Genomic DNA, 16,932 nt, shown 5'->3' with positions numbered 1-16,932 from the left:
CCAGGTCTGGCAGAGTCCTCGCTGCAACATTTAAAACCAGGCTTTCCTTGTAAGATGATTTAGAAGCTAGTCGGTCTTAGGCCCTCATGAGAACATAGCACCCCGTAGGGTACCCCCAAAGTTGGAATTCTATCACTAATGCACATAGTGGTGCCTGGGTTATTGTTTCTTGTAATCTCAATGAAGGGTCTGGATACATCTAAGGTCCTAGGCTAATGTCCCAGGGGTATCTTCCAAGGATCTCTTTAGGTGTCCCAGCCATCCCCCAAATCACTCTCCCTTGAACCTCTGGGGCGGTTCTAACGTCAGGGCCAGCAGGGCATGGTGCTAGCTGTATGGTGGTCATCCCCTGCCCAAGGGTGCCTGGCCGAGAGGTGACGGGAGGCTGAGCTCCAAGCTGAGCTTGAGGATCTGCTCAGTCGCCTGCACTGCCGTGAGGCTGCTTCTCCCCGCAGGAACAGGCCTCTCCTCTCACAAAGGAGCTCCTGCTTCCAACGGGTCTTCCCAGAAGAGAGGCCTTTTCCTAAGCCACTCGAGGTGCTCAACTGGGTGTCTGGGCCTGAGTGGGGTGAGCCAGACAGCTTGGAGGGGGCAGCGTGGTGCCCCGCAGATCCCACAGATGCCCTGCTTTGTTGCCTCATCCCTGACCTTGCGATCTGGCATTAAACAGATCACACCTGCCTTCATGCTGCTTCCTCTAATGTCCCCTATTTTATTTTATTATTTATTTTTTATTTTATGTTTTGGCTGTGCCTCACAACTTGTGGGATTTTTGGTTGTGCCTCACAACTTGTGGGTTCCCCAACCAGGGATTAAACCCGGGCCCTCAGCAGTGAAAGCGCCGAGTCCTAACCACTGGACAGCCAGGGAATTCCTCTAATGTCCCCTTTTTATATCGTAATCTGAACACAACCATTGTCAATGCACGACCTTAACAAATGCCTACCAGATGTCCCGCTGGAGAAAGTGCTCGGCCTGAGCACCGTCCCTCTGTCCCCCACCTGCCTGTCCGCCTGTCTGCCCATGCTCTCTGGCTGTGGATTTCTGGAGCCACTCTGGGATCAACCTGAGCAACCGGCTCTCCACGTCCACTTCAGCGAAGCCCACTGCTGCTTCCTGCGGACTCGCTCTGCCACAAGGTGAGCCTCACCCCTCGCTCCCCCCTGGCCATCTCTGGTGTCAGCCTTTTCAGGGGCAGAGCCCAGAGGGGTCATGGGAGAGGTGATGCTTCTCCCAAGAGGAAAAGGGAGGACAGGCTGGCTAAGATAGGGAAGGAACTAGAAGACACCACGGCCTGTCCTGCCACCAGCTCGGCTTGGCAGCCCCATGGGATGCTCCTCCCCAACACTCCCTCCCCTGAGCTGTGGGGCTTACTTCATAATCTGGTCAGGCACCGGCTTATTCTTGAACCTTGGGTGTTCATCCAAGACGGGCTGGACAGTGAAACACTGGATGTCTGTGATTCCCGCAGTTAAGAGCTCACAACGTCTCGGTCGGGGGGACAGTTCCAAGCATAGCAGGTCCCAGGTGAGACCTCCCAGGACAGTCCTTCTGGGCCCAAGTTTTTAACGAGTGACCAACCTCAGGGTGCTGGCTGCCAACTAGGTCCTAGTGACCAGTTAGCAGTCACCGTGGTCCTTGTCAGAGCTGCCCGTCACTTGCAACCCATGCCAGGGCTCAGCCTCTGCTAACAGTTGGTTAGTAGTCCTTAATTATCATTATCATTGCTATATTATTATCATTAACAAGAATAACGCCTAATGCATTTATAGCTGTCCATCAACAGCAGCGCACGTCTCCCCATGGTCTCCTTTCATCTCTCCGGTTTTGCTGAGCAGCGTTGTTAACGTAAATCATACTTTCCAGAGACAAGGACATCAAGGTCAAAGAAGCTGGACAACCTGTTGAAGGTCACACAGCTTGTGAGCACAGAGCAAGGGCCTGTATTGGGGTCTTTTAACCCTAAGCTCAGGGTTCTTTGATTCCAGACTTCTATTCAGTGCAGCCCTCTGACCAGCAGCATCATCATCACCTGAGAGCTTGTTAGAAATGGTGAATCTCAGGTCCCACCTCAGACCTACTGAATCAGAGTCTGTATTTTATAAGATACTCAGGTGATTCATATGCACGCTCCAGTTTGAGAAGCACTGCTTTAGAGAAGGCAAATACATTCATTTTGTACCCCAACTCTGAAAGTTTGAGAGTAACTGTCTGGGGCAGGAATGTAAGGCCATGTCCAGGCTCAGTGGGAAAGAGTTCCATGATCGATTAGTGATGCCTGCCATGGGCACAGGATACAGGAGAGGCATCAGGTGTACCAGATCTTTGTCATGCCTATTCTAGACCTTGATTCATTGTAAATCGATAATATGGCAAGCCAAATAAACAAGGTCAGTAGTCACTGGTCCCATCCCTGGACCTTACTTCCCTTTCCCTACCTTCCATGGCTTCTTTACCCATCTCTCTTCTTCAGGTATCCAAGTACTCTCATCCCTCTATTCTACCTGATGACCACCATAACTCCAAAAACTCTTCCCCTAAGCCTGACACTTCTGCCAACTAAGGAATCACAGACTCCTCTTGTTGGCATTCAAATGTGCCAATATTTGAATATGGAGTATTCAGATATTCTAATATGATTCCAACTCATTTCCCACCATTATCTCTGAGTATCCAACAGACTATACTGTCCCCTTTGTGTGGACTATTTCCCCACAGCTCCATGAACATTCAATCTATCCTCATCCAGGTGTCCTTTTCCTTCCTGACCTTCCAAAGCAACGCATCTGTACTTAGGACTCTTATCTCTCCAGCTCCCTCTCTTCTCCCTTCTGTTGCTTCCCCACCAGACTGTGAGCTTTCTGATGCAGAAGCTAGGGCTCTTTCACACATAAGAAATGGCCGAAATATAATTCCAAGTTAAATTTAATCCCCCTCCCCCAATAAGTTCACTTCATACTAATGTCTTGGGGCTTTAACTGTTTTACCTCTGAAGAGTATTTCCACATTAAATGAGAGTGCCTCAGAGAGAGACAGAGAGACACAGAGACACACACACATACGCGCGCGCGCGCGCGCGCACACACACACACACACACACACAGAGGAGAGGGCAAGAGCAAGCAATACTTAACACGAATGAATAAACCTCACTGGGAGGATTTCCATAATCAGGAAAACTACCTTCCTTCTCAAGTCAAATAGCAAACAGCCTTCTCTGGGAGAGAAATCACCCTGGATTAAGTCTAGAGCAGGACTGGCAAACTATGGCCCTCGGGTCAAATCCTGCTCACTGCCTGTTCTTGTATGGCTCACAGCTAAGAATACTTTTTATATTTTAAAATATTTGGAAAAAAGTATTATGTGACGTGTGAAAATATATTAAATTCAAATTTCGGTGTTCATAAATATAGTTTTATCGGGGCACAGTCATACCCGTCCATTTATGTACTACCTACGGCTGCTCTCCCACCACAGCAGAGTTGAGTAATTGTGACAGAGACACATGGCCCACAGAGACTAAAATATGTCCTATCTGGTCCTTTATAGAGAAGTCTGCCAACCCCTTCTAAACCATGTCTACTGATCTTAGCAATTGGACTTGGCCTAAGAGAAGAATCCAAACTTGTCCTGGAGAAGCCAGTGACATCAGAGCCCTCTGATCACGTCCAGCAGGATGCATGGCTTGACTCTCTCACCATGTGCTGAATGTATGCATGGAACCGTGCTGAATCTATACATGCAACTGTAGCTCCAAAGTCTAGGCAGAGGAGAGGGCGGGGGACAGGAGACACCCAACAGAGACCTTTGCTTTCAAATGTCTTCCACTACTTGGATACCTAAGTGAGAAGACATGAGATTTGTCCCCTTTTCAAACTGCTTGTCAGCTTTGCAACACGTAAAGGCAAGAGAACAGAGCCTTAAGAGCTTAGATTTTGGCAAAAATCCGACCCGAGTTCAAATCCTAGTTCCATCAATTCCTGGGACCTGGTATAAGCTGCTTACATTTTCTTGAGCCTTAGTTTTCTTATTTGCAAAATGCAGAGTAATACTACCCAACTCACAGGATTACTATGAGGATAAAATGAAACAGTGCATGAAAATGCCTGGTACGCCATCATGTTACAATAGTTAATAAAGAACATTCTGTTCACTAATCTTAAACAAAACAATGGCATTACAGAAAGAATGGAGACTTTGAGACAGATCTTGGAGTTCAAACCTCAACTCCATCATTAACTAGCTTTGTAACCCTAGGCAAACCACCTTACCTCTCTGCCCTGTATGTTCCTTCTCTATGAAATAGGGAAAATCAATACCCACCTAATAGGGTTGTATGGGGATTAGAAAAATTAGTTATAAAACACTCAGTCTCATGTGTGGCATGAAGAGGATATTTAGCAAATGTCAGCCCTCCCACTTTCTCTTTTCTACCTGGTTCCTGGAGCTGAATCAGGCCTGCGTATAATGACGTGGCCCAGTCACACGAGCTCTCCCCTCCCACCACGAGTTAAAAGGTCACAGAGTTGTTCAACACCAGGATATCCACTTAGAAGGGCCTTAGTACTAATCCCATGTCTCGCCTATAACCAAACTCCCATTTGTAACCAGCCAGGCCCACCACCGGTTGCATTTCCTCCTGCAAACAACCATGGTAGAGCAGGCATGAAGGGCAGGCGAGCACAATGAAAAGGTTACAGATGAATATTTATCACGCGAGGGGAAAATATTTGGATTAAGGTTCGGCAGACTTAGCAGACCAGCCATGCAACCTGTCAGCCCCATTTTAAAGGATGTAACTTAATTTGTGCTACAGGGTGCAACACAGGAGCCAGGATAGGTTAACGTACCCCTCCCCCGTCGCTCAGCTGTCTGCCTTATCCTTGGGTCTGTACCCTCTCTGACCCCCTGAGCCCTGACCCAGCCCAGCGTCAGAACCGGCCTTATGAACATTATGCTTTGCTGCAATGGAGCCCATTTCCAGCACGCTCTACCCAACCTCACTAGCACCATCTCCTGTCGCCTTGGCCTTCTGTGTGCTCCAGAGAGCTGGCTCCATCGGTGGTGCCTCCCTCCCTCCTTCCTCTCTCTATCTATCTCCTCTTTCTTTTTCCTTCTCTCTTGTTTTCTTTCTCTTTCTGTTAACCAGCAAGTATCTTCTGAGAGTTGGCTTCGGGGGTTACTGCAGTGAGCATGGCAGTGCAGGTCTCTGCCCTCCCGGAGCTTCTGTTCTAGTTCTATCTTTGAGAGCACAACAGATAACGACAGATTGAGATCAGTTCTCTAAAGCAAACAAACAGGGTTTGAGATAACAGAGTCCAGAAGGCTTCCGATAAGGTGACCAGGGAAGGCCTCTTGTGGGAGGTGACGCTGAGTTAGGATCTGATGGGTCAGAAAGGAGCTGGGGGAAAGGCATTCCAAGCAGAGGGAAGAGAAAATGCACAGGCCCAGAGGCGGGAACAAGCTGGGCATGTTTAAGGAACAGAAACAAGATCTGTGTGGCCAGAGAGAAAGGGAAGGAAGAGTCGGAGGCGATGACATTGGAGACACAGGAAGGGGTCAGATGATGGACAGACGGCCTCGCAGGCCTTGGTCAGGAGTTTTGATTTTATTATAAGGGCAACGTGGCACCATTTCAGTTCTTGGAACCTTTGCTTTTGTGGATGATGGCTCTTCCCGCTGTCTGGGACATCCTTCCCACCTCCCACTAAGCTTTGGCTCATTAACTCACCTTCAACATCGCCTTCCTCAAGGAAGCGTTCCCTGCCCTCCCAATCACGGCAAGCTGAAGGGCTTTCTTTTAGCATTGATCACGTTTTTCTAAATGCATATTTAACAATGCAATTAGCTGTTCAATGTCTTTTACTTGCTACACTGAAAGCTCCCTGGAGGTAGAACCACTTTGTGAGTGTAGTCTCCAATGCACAATGCACAAGGCTTGGCAGAGTCAGGGCTGGCAGTACTCATCACAAGAATGAAGGAATGAGTGAGTGAGTGAATTTATCAATGAATGCAACATTTAGAGTTTCCTGAGATGGGTTCTTTTTGGCTCCCACACTGGACACTAATATTGGCACCACTGCAATGATTCTGGCAGCAGTTCTGAGCTCTAAGACGGGGCTCTGTGGACTGATGTCCCGGCAGGGCTGCCCATGCCTGGCCCTTGGCTGGGGCATTCTTAAAGGATACACTGGCCTGGGGCATTCTTCACATCATCCCCGGGGGCAGAGGTTGTGTTCACCTTCTCCGCGTTGGGGAACTGGCTCATCAGCTGTGTCTGGAAATCTTCTCTTCGCTCATACTCCTTCCCTCGGTAGATGAACACTTTGTTCTGCAGAGAAATGACACCCATCAGAGATCCCAGGGCCCAGCCTTGGAGGAGATGGTTCAAGCAAAGCTGGGAGGCTTGTCATGGGGACCTTCTATAGATCTCTCCACTCTCTGTTTCTCCCCAAGGGAAAGAAAGGAAGAGCTCAAGTCACTGACCTTCTAGCTAGACACACCACTTCTTTAAAAAGATGGGTTCTAAAGGGAGAGGAGATCATGGATGCTGAGAACTTTTTCTTCAAACAATCTTATGTGCAGCTTCCAGAATAATTCCTCACTCAGCTTTCACTGTGTCACACCCACTCTCCCATTTACTTGACCACACAGTTTCCCTCCTGCCTTTAATGGACCTTGTGGGCTGGACCATGTGGGCTGGACCTGTGGGCTGGAAGGGACCAGCATTCAGGTCCTTCATCACTTGGATCCATGGAAACACGCTCTTTATTGTTCCTTGACCATGTTAGCTTCTTTTAGACTGGTAGTTTTCAAACAGGGGGTGATTTGGGATGCTGGCAATGCCTGGAAACATTTTTGGTTGTCACAGCTCCAGAGGGGGCCACTACTGGAACCTAGTGGGTAGAGGCCCAGGGTGCTGCTAAACATCCTTCCATGCACAGGACAGGCCCTCACAGCTAAGAGTTACCTGGTCTAAAATGTCCACAGAGCTGAAGGTGAGAAACCCTGTTTTAGACCGTATCTGTGCTGCCTCTAATGGCCCCTAAATTCTTCTGTCCAAACCCATGTCTGCCACTGACCTTTATATATCAGTGTTTGTTTCCAAACCTGGCCTCTCATCACAAAAGCCTAGGAGCCTTCTAGAAGTTCAGATTCTTGGGCCTCACTCCAGACCTGCTGAAATGGAGTCTGTGGGAGTGGGACCCAGGAACATGAACTTTTAACAAGTTCCCCAGGGGTCTGTGATGCAGGATCAGGTGTGGGAAGTCATCTCTATCCCACGCAGGAAAACTTCACTAGCTCCCCTGTCTGCAGCTCACTCCGGAGGGCCACCCTGACTGCCACACCGATTGGTAGTGGTGAGTGGTTTATCTCCTTGACGAGACTCAATCAGGCGAGGTCAGGTTTCTTTTGTATCTCCCTGACCTGAGGATTGAACCACAGACTCAAAGACCAGAAGGGAAGCCTTCAGCTGACCTAACGCAACTCTCTCCATGATGAATCAATAATCCGGGAAAGCAGCAGTTCAGACACTGTGCTCCAGGGGATCCCTGAGGGTCCCCAAGACCCCGTCAGGGCCTCACAAGATTAAAACTCTTTTCATCATAACAGCCATTTTCCTTTTTCACTCTCATTCTCTCATGAGTATACGTTTAAGGCTGCATGATGTGTGGTATCACAACAGATTGAATGCAGAAGCAGATGTAAGAATCTAAGCTGCCTTCTCTTAATCTAGATATTTAAGAGATTTGCAAAAATATGAAACAATCTCACTATATGCACTAATCTTTATTGGAAAATACAGCCATGTTCACAAAGATCTAATTTATGTTAACATATGATGGGTTTATTCTTCTTATTTTTAAATAAATGGATGCAGTTAATCCTCCGTGTCTTCAGGTTCTTAATCCATGGATTCGGCCGTGTATCAAAAATATTTGAAAAAAAATTCCAGAAAGTTCCAAAAGGCAAAACTTGAATTTGCTGCACTCCAGCAACTACTTACATAGCATTTACATTGTATTTGGTATTATAAGTAGTCTAGAGGTGATTTAAAGCACTTAGGAGGTTATATGCAAATACTACACTATTTTATACAAGGGACTTGAGTACTGGATTTTGGTATCTGCAGAGGGTCCTGAAACCAATTCCTGGTGGATACCAAGGGACAACTGCATTTAAAAATCTTCTTAGCTTTAATTTTGAGTATCGTAAATGTAGACAGATAAAGTCTACAAATACAGAAGTTCTTCAGGGGCCTTGATCAACTTTCAGAGAAAAAATGGCCCTGAGACCAAAAGGTCTGACAACTAGTGCTCTGCAGTGCCTGCTGGGTAGCAGAGCTCCTCCAGCCTCTCTGAGCACCTCATTCCCAGTATGGGGTGCTCACTACCTCACAAGGCAGCTCTGATTGCTGTGTACGTAGAGAAACACGGGGGGTGGCTGAGGTGCTGATGATGGAGAGGGATTGGGGTGTGTGTGAAGGTGGGCACAGCGTTCAGACAGAGAAGGGCACAGGTTCTGAGCACAAGCAGAGCCTCAAAGCACAGAGGGAGAGCCGGGATGCCAAGGCCGCGGATCCCTGGCCTGTGTCTGCGTCACCCACAGACTTACCCGGAGAAAGGAGGGGAAACCCTGGCCGTAGTATCCCACAGCAAAGTAGTCTGGCTTGGGTCTGAGGATTTTCATGATGTTTTCATAGAATTTTGCCTGCTGGACCTGGAAGAAGAAAACTCATAGCTTGTGACAACACAGATGTGTATTAAAGGCACATTCAACTCCAAGAGGCCACAGTTAAGATGGGATCCTTCCACCAGAACCAATGTGCCGAGGGCACATGTTTTCATAGTCATGGAACTGTCTGTAATCATAATAGTAATGGCTGTAACCAGATACCCTGTTAATCACGCTACCTGCACCAGCACATTTACTTGCATTGCCCTCTTGACAATCCCATGGAATTGTATCTCTGTTTTGCAGATAAAGAAATGGTATCTCACAGCGCAGCCAGGAAGTACGGAACTGAATCCAGCCAGCTGTTCAGAGCCCCCAGCAGCATCGTCACTCCACTCTCACTTGGAAGTGTGTTTGTGACGGCCTATGGATGGATAAGTGTTTCCGGATATAGATGTCTTCCTGTGTATGCACACCTAACATACTTCATCAATTCCAAGAGGTGTGTGTTTTTCATATTTTAACATCTTTGAAAATAGTTTGTGTTTTACTTTACACCTAATGGCATCTCCCAATTGCTATTAACTGGAGGGAAATCGTGATGGGGCACGTAAAATAGAATGGTGCATCTTAAATTGGACACAACATGGAAGATAAATGTGTGTGGCCCTGGACATGAAGCCTGTGCGATGTGGGCTTGGTGCATGGATGTGCATGCCCATCAGCGTGTGCGTGAATGTATACTGGGTACGTGTGTGTGCATGGATGTGTGCTCTGTGTGTGCCTGTGCACTGCACACATTTAGAAGGCGTGCGTGCCTCCACACCCACAAACAACTATGTGGACAGACTCAGGTAGATATAAGTGTTTCTTGGTGCAAGTAGTGTGTGTGTTTGCATCATACCTTAGAACACTATAATCCATGTCCATCCCCCCACCAGAAAAAGCTATCAATCTTCTTCCAACATTCTGACTCTCGTTTTACAGTTCCCTGCAAACAGCTGGACTGGCATCTCAAAATGGGCTCAGATGGGGCCCTGGGGTCCTGGCTCTCAGGCCAGCGGGAAGAGAGTGGGGGTAGCAGACAAAAAGTTCTGCATTTTCCCTGCAGGGGTCACCCCCCCCCCGCAAGCCCTGGCCTCTGCGGCATAAGCAGGATAGGCTGGCTTCCCCCCACTTTCCACTGGTACCACCAAGTCACAAGCTTCGAGGAGCTAATGGGGATGGCCAGGTGGGGAGCATTTTAATGTGATTTACCTGTTAATCAGAAAGCGCGCGTTTGCATTTTTATTTAATTGGCCTAGTGATTTGTGGGAATTTTCCTGCAAATGTAGCACAGTGTTTACTGGGTGGGCAACAGCAGCGGCTCCAGCGCCAAGCAGGTACTTAACGCTCCATCTGAGAAACTGGTGAGTTTTCCCAGAAGACCTCCCTTTGGAAATATTCCCAACTGGGAGGGAGATGCTCAGCACAGCCTGGCTCAGCTCAGGCCCTACTTCCATTCCTTTCCTGGTGTCCTAACCCCATGTGGCTTCCCGCCCCGCCTCCCCCTCTGCCCAGCCTCTCTGCTGGGCTGAGGCCCTGAGCACCCGGCCTCCAGGGCAGTCAGCTCCCCCTGGGGACAGCTTACCAGGTTCTGGCTCAGCAGCTGATAATCAAAGATCTCCATCTCATACTGCTCCGCCAGCTCCTTGCACAGACTGATGGCCTCTTCCCACATCTACGAGGAAGGTTGCGGAGACAACGGTTAGGGGGACCTCCAGGCTTGCAGAGCCCTTGCTAAGGAAGGGACCAGGGCACCTCTCTCCTGGGACTGAGCCACGGGCCTTACTCTGGCCCAGACCCTGGCCCACACCCAGGGAGCTGAGCGTTTCCCAGGAAGCAGACCTACCCTCTGCCTCTCACCCTAGTTTCGTGATAAATAATGGAACACCCACAGACGAGGCTGGATACTTTATTTACATGCTCTCGGGATCTGCACAACCACCCTGAGAGGTGACTAGTAGCATCTGCATTTCCCAGGTGAGAAATGGAGGCTCAGATCAGCAGAGCATCTGCCCCAGGTCAAACGCCCAACCAAAAGCAGGGCCAGGATGCACACCTGAGTGTGACCCTCGACCTTGTGCTTCATTCCCTCCCTTAGAAGTGCTCAGTAAATGAACATTTGACTGCCTCAGCTCCCTGTGTGCAGGTGGGGCAGGGAGGTGGTAACCCCATTTCCCAAAGAGAAATGGTTCACAAAGAAGTAAGAGGGCAGCGAGTTTCCGGGGACAGAGTTGAGGCCAGATCCAGTTCCCCTGATGTTCGCTCTTAGGATCTTTCCGCTCTGCCAGTCCGTCACTTTCTTTTTTCCTTTGGCCAACTTTCTTCCCTCCCTCCCTCCCTCTCTTTCTCTCACTTTTTAAAAAACTTGTGGTGAGGACACAACCTGAGATCTACCCACTTAACAGATTTTTAAATGCACAATACAGAATTGTTAACTATAGGCCCAATGTTGTACAGAAGATGTCTAGAATTTATTCATCTTGCGTAAATGAAACTTTATACCCATCACTTCTTAACGGTGTTATTTAGGGTGACTGTGCAGGGGGCAGCATGAAAAAGAGTGATGAAAACTTTTTTTAAATAGGTCTTTTCCATCTTTAAAAAAAAAATCTGAAAAACAAACTCTGGACAGAGGGGGTCCTTTTCATCTGCTCCGTTTTGACTGAAACCAATAGATTATCATTCCATCCTTGATCAAAGGGGTCAGCAACCTCTGCAGAGAGGCAGAGGGAGGTGCTGGGTGGGCTGGAGATCTGGCAATCTCAAGGGACACCCATTACATTTCACATGTGGCTTAAAATGGAAGATGCACCTTAATGGAAAAGCTGGGGGAGGTGGGGGAGGAGAGAGGCGACGTTGCCAAAACACAGTGTGTGCTTTGTCGCAAAAGTGCTCTCTCTGCATCCAAGCATAAAAATAAATAAAGGCAAGTGCTGAGTGGAGGAGCCACGGCTGTAAACCCATGGACAGCTTAGTGAGCAGCATAAAAATGCTTTATGTGCCAGGAGGAATCAAGTCCGCAGACCAGGCTGGGCTGAGACTTTTTTTTTTTTTTTTTGGCTGCATTGTGTCTTCGTTGCTGCGCGTGGGTTTTCTCTAATTGCGGTGAGCGGGGGCTACTCTGTGTTGCAGTGTGTGGGGCTTCTCACTGCGGTGGCTTCTCTTGTTGCGGAGCACGGGCTCTAGGTGTGTGGGCTTTAGTAGTTGTGGTGCGTGGGCTCAGTAGTCGTGGCTCAAGGGCTCTAGAGCGCAGGCTCGGTAGTTGTGGCACACGGGCTTAGCTGCTCCACCGCATGTGGGCTCTTCCCCAGACCAGGGATCGAACCCGGGTACCCTGCACTGGCAGGAGGATTCTCAACCACTGTGCCACCAGGGAAGTCCCTGGGGCTTTCTTTAAAACCCCCAGTCCGGGCCAGGGGACTGTTCAGCTCAAGTGGAGGTCTTTGCCAACTTCCCACCATTATATGCCAGAAATACTCTCCCCATGTGTTAAGAGATCACTAAGGGGCCAAGGAGGGGGACAGGCAGGGAGTCAGATACCTGGAATTTCCTTCAGGTCTGCCCATGTGGTCACTAAGACCTCTGACAGTTCCTGATCCCTGAGTCTCATACATTAGTTACTGAGCATCTGCTGGCTTCTGGGCATGGTATACACTGACGGAGCGGTGATAAAAATGGCCAAGACACAGTCTCTGCTTTCATGACATAGAAGTGGGTAAAGCACACACATAAACAGATGTACTAGTTGGGTTTTGAGGGATGTAGAGGAGTCCACCAGGTAATGACAGATGGACTTATGGAGTAGAAAGTCATTGTGTGTGTCTAGATCAATGAGTCTCCATGAGGGGAGATATGGGGAAAGGAAGTTAAAGGGATGCTAAAGAGTTTGGGCTTCATTCTAGAAGCTACGACAGCAGTGGCTTCCAGGGTGAGCTATACCCATCTGCCCCCTCCTCTCTGCTCCCAAAGTACTTTAATACCACCCTGTTCCCGCCTCCTTTCCCCGTTATTGCACAACACCAAAGGGTTGTGTGCAAAAAAATATGATAATCGGTATGTCTGCTTTGCCCACTAGATGATAAGACCCTTGACACTGGGGATTATGCCTTTTTCCTCTCTGCTCAGCACGGAGTGGGTTGAACTGGATAGTTGGCAGAGGACAAGGCTTGACATGTCCTTTTGGGGCTTTCACACTGTGACCGACTTAGTCAGCTCATAAAACAAGAGTAAGCTCTGATATCGAGTCAGCAGGACAGGAGGTTCCAGGGATGGCAGAGTCTCTGCCCTCAAGAGGCTTATAATTGTAAATTATAAAGACAGTGTTCTCCAACTGCTCAACTCCTGGGAATTTATAAGCCCTTCCACAGACATTACCTCATTTTATCTTTCCAGGGAAGGTGGGAAGATCAGACTAAGACAGATGCAATGAACCGCAGTGACAGAACAGGCCAAAATTAAGTATTAAATTGTGTCTTGATGAACTGTAAGAGGCCTTGCCATTCAGAGGAGAGGCAGAGCTGTACGGAAGCTGGAGGACTCAAGAAAAACTTGACAGAGGAAGTGGCCAGTCAACTGGGGCCTCGAGGGCAGAGTAGGTAATAATGATGACAGTTAAAATTTAACAAGCTACTACTATGTACCAGGTCCTCTGTTAGGTGCTCTACATGCATTTTCTCACCTAATTTTCACAACGCAACTAGGAAGTACGTACTGTTAATGTCCCACTATTATGGATGGGGAATTGGAATCTCTGAAAGGCCAAGGAGATTGTGGGTGGTAGAGGAACGAGGCTTGAAACCCAGAGCCTGAGCACTTAACCACCGTGCTATGCTTCCTACAGCATTTGGGTTGGTGTTTCCTGAAGGTCTACTGGAGACTGGAGGATGGGCAGTAGCAGGTCTGGCCAACCTCCAGACCTAACCCAACAAAACATCCTGTTCTTGCTGTTTAGAGATCAATGATGGTACCATGATGTCATTCATACATTCAATTAATTAAGTTATGCAATATATATCTACTAGGCCCCATACGTAAGGCTCTGCGCTAGCTACGGGGCACTTAGCAGTGGACAAGGCAAGTCTCTGTGCTCATGGCCTTCTAAAGTGGGGAGCCAGACATGAGCAAAGCAAAAACAAAATGATCAAGGTCATGTCTGATAGTGATAAGTACTCTGAAGATAAGTCAGTAAGAGTGACTCAGGGCAGGAGTGCTGCTGTGTCTCAGGTGGTCTGGGAAGGCCTCCTTCAGGACATGACATCCTTTGCTTGGGCAAAACCCTGAGCTGTGAGAAGGAGCTGGCCATGGTAAGATATGGAGGAGAAATGTTCTAAGCTGGGAAAAGCAAGTGCAAAGGCCCTGAGGTGGAAAAGAGCTTGGCATAGAGCATGTGAGCAAAAGGGAGCCTGGCAGAGATGAAATGAGAGAAGTAGTCAGGGGACAGCTCGTGTGGGGCCTCGTGGGCCATGGGAGGGATTGTGTAATTTGTTCTAAGTGGATTGGGAGAGCCATTTGAGATGACTGTACGCAGGACAATGGCGTGATCCAATGCATGTTTTATGATCACCGTTTCCCATACGGAGGATGATCTGTTGGGGGGAATAGAGGATGCAGGGAGATTGCTTAGGATTCACTGAGTGTCCAGGTGAGCAATGTTGGTGCCTTGAATGGAGGTGGAAGGAATGGAGATGGAGAGAAGTGATCAGACTTATGGTCGGGCGGGAGAGCTGACCAGACCTGCAGATGGACTGGGTGCAAAATACGGGAGAGAACAATCCTTTCTGGTAGCTAGGGTTTCCACGGAGAGAGGAAGGGCAGGGACCAATTACCTTTCCTTTGTCAAAGTAGCCTATGATGATCTCATAGAGCGTCTCCTTCAGCTGTCGGTGGGTCTGGGGGTGCTGCTGGCCTGTCTGCATGACCTGCGACGCACACTGTTCATCTGACCACTGCGGAGAGAGGACACACACAGTCACCTGAGGCAGGTGTCTCCCCTACTGCTGAGGAGTGGGAGGAAGCCCTGCAAACACCCCTGCCGGCCTCCTTGTCGCCCTGAGTGTCAATCAGACAGATGCTGGTCTGCAGTTTCCACGGGAAGCGCCTCCTCATTTCTGTGGAGTTACACTTATTTGATTCTCCATTGGCTCATGTGTATGGCTTGTAGGATTTTTCTCTGAAACGCTGCAAGACATGGTCTCAGCACTTCAAAAGCCAAAGGAAATCTTACAGACTTTGTCCTGCTCCAGCAGCACTTTCAAGAGAAGAAAAACAGCTCACAGGGCATGCTAATGATTTACAGTTGATGTTTGGATGTTATATAAAACAGTTTGAATGTTATGTGAAACTGCAAGACGCATCTCGGGAGTTGTTGTTGTTGCTGAATGTGAGGGTCACTAGAAACCTTATGTGACCAGACAAAGCAGTGCAGAAGAGTAACCTGCCAGGTTAAGAGTTTGGGGACACAGAGCAGAACAAAATGTATTTGGCTAATTGTTTTTCTTTTTCACTCTTCAACTTGCTGTGAGGGCTCCATGGGGATCCCAGCATGAATCCCCTTTACTGGAAAGGCAGTACCTTGAGAAGCCAGGTGTGGAGAAGGAGTGTATAGGCAGCCTCTGTGTAATTGTCACAGTCCAGGTGAAGGTCGCGGAGTTTGTACAGGTACCTGTTTGGGGAAATATGCTAAATCACCAGGTGCAATAATAAGCAGGCAGGTGGTAGGGCCAGGCCAGAAAGAACAACTGAGTCACAAGGGAGTCCTCCATTCCCTCTATCCAGACTCGCATGGGTGACAGTGATAGCACCTAGCACTCGTGGGGCATTTAGTGTATGACGGGAAGCATGCTAAGTATTTTGAATGCCTCAGATCATTTAACCTGTCTGACAATCGTGTAAAATAGGTCCACTGAGAATTCTCATTTACAGATAAGAAAATTCTGGCCTGGAGAAGTTAGGTAACATTCCAGCCAGTATTCAACTTGATACTGAAGACTCTGCCCAGTGCAGTACAACAAGTAAGGGAAATCAGGGAAGGAGAAATAAATAGCTTGTCAGAGGTCATGTGCTAATGAATGAAGAACTGGAACGTGATCCCAGTCTAACTGCCTTCAGAGCCTATGCCCTAATCATTGTACAACTCCAAGGGCATGGACAAGCCATAGCACTGTAAAGGGCAACTCCTACCCTCTCTTCAATGCTCTCTAGATGTAAAGGAACTGAATTTTCTGATAAGCAAAGGAAGTGGACCAGGGGCTAGAGATTGGATATTCACGTGGAGGCCTGGAGCTGTCAGCAGAGAGAACCTACTATTCAACTGTAACCACATTCCCATCTCCCACCCTTTTCCAATGAGACAATCCAGTTCTGAATCCTAGAATGAGTCTACAGTTGAAAGGTGTTAAGAACAGGACAAGAACAGGACAAAGGAAGGGCGCTTAGGTCAATTACCTGATACAGAGTAAGTATTAAGGGGCAGTGAATTCACTTCTCTGTGCCTTAGTTTGCTCATCTGTAAAATGGCAGTGCTCAGAGAACCTACCTATAGAGTTGCTGGGCCTATAAAGGGACAAGCAGATCGTGTATAAAAGGCTCTGTGCATGACAGCCTGCACTGCTGCTAATAAATGTGCGTATGCACCGAAAGCGATTAGCCCGTAGCCAGTGCTGAGCAGTGACAGCTATTATCTATTATCATTGTGAACCACGTTCTTCTACAAAACATTCCCTCCTGCCACTGCTGGAAACAGAATCCAGAGCCAAAAACCCCCCACTGCTTTGGTGACTTGCACGTCATCAGGAGCATTTATTTAAACCCAGCTCTTAGTAATTGGTGAAGGGAAGATGCTGTGATGTGATGCCCTTGGTCCTTCCTCCAAGAGGAAAGGTGCTGTCTGTAACCATGCCAATATTCTGCCTTGGCTATCTAACTACAGGGAACAAAGGGCTGCTCAAGCATCTGTACTCAAAGCAAGCCTCAATGCTCAGGCTTAGATTCCTTTTATAAGAAAGCTTTCTGCTTAGAATGTCACCCAAGGAGGAGCTAGAGCTTAATGTCCCTGGCTACATAAAACATGGCCAGAGGGCCAAATGGAGGCTGCCTGAACTCAGGGTAGGGACTGCCAAAGATTTTAAGGGGAAGAAAGTTCAATTAGTGGTTTCTGATAACTAATGAGCTAGTGACCTTTTGCTCATTTATTTATTCAATCAGCAAAGCTGT

The 16,932-nt window shown here is 48.2% G+C and overlaps 1 protein-coding gene across 2 annotated transcripts in view; it reads right to left on the bottom strand.

The window, feature by feature from the left end:
* The window catches only part of DOCK2 (dedicator of cytokinesis 2), a 406,045-nt gene that overhangs the window by 23,642 nt on the left and 365,471 nt on the right, over positions 1-16,932 (bottom strand). For both annotated transcript variants that reach the window (XM_022595138.2, XM_022595139.3), the window contains exons 37-42: positions 15,292-15,382; positions 14,547-14,666; positions 10,307-10,396; positions 8,617-8,721; positions 6,190-6,331; positions 1,375-1,456 (exon numbers count right to left, since the gene is read on the bottom strand). In XM_022595138.2, coding sequence (XP_022450846.1) covers positions 1,375-1,456; positions 6,190-6,331; positions 8,617-8,721; positions 10,307-10,396; positions 14,547-14,666; positions 15,292-15,382 — 630 coding nt within the window. The remainder of the gene's footprint in view (positions 1-1,374; positions 1,457-6,189; positions 6,332-8,616; positions 8,722-10,306; positions 10,397-14,546; positions 14,667-15,291; positions 15,383-16,932) is intronic.

Source organism: Delphinapterus leucas, chromosome 3, assembly GCF_059928025.1.
Source record: "Delphinapterus leucas isolate spDelLeu-1000000601 "Yukka" chromosome 3, BTC_Dleu_Yukka2, whole genome shotgun sequence".
NCBI lineage: Eukaryota > Metazoa > Chordata > Mammalia > Artiodactyla > Monodontidae > Delphinapterus > Delphinapterus leucas.
This window is presented reverse-complemented; position numbering and strand designations above follow the sequence as displayed.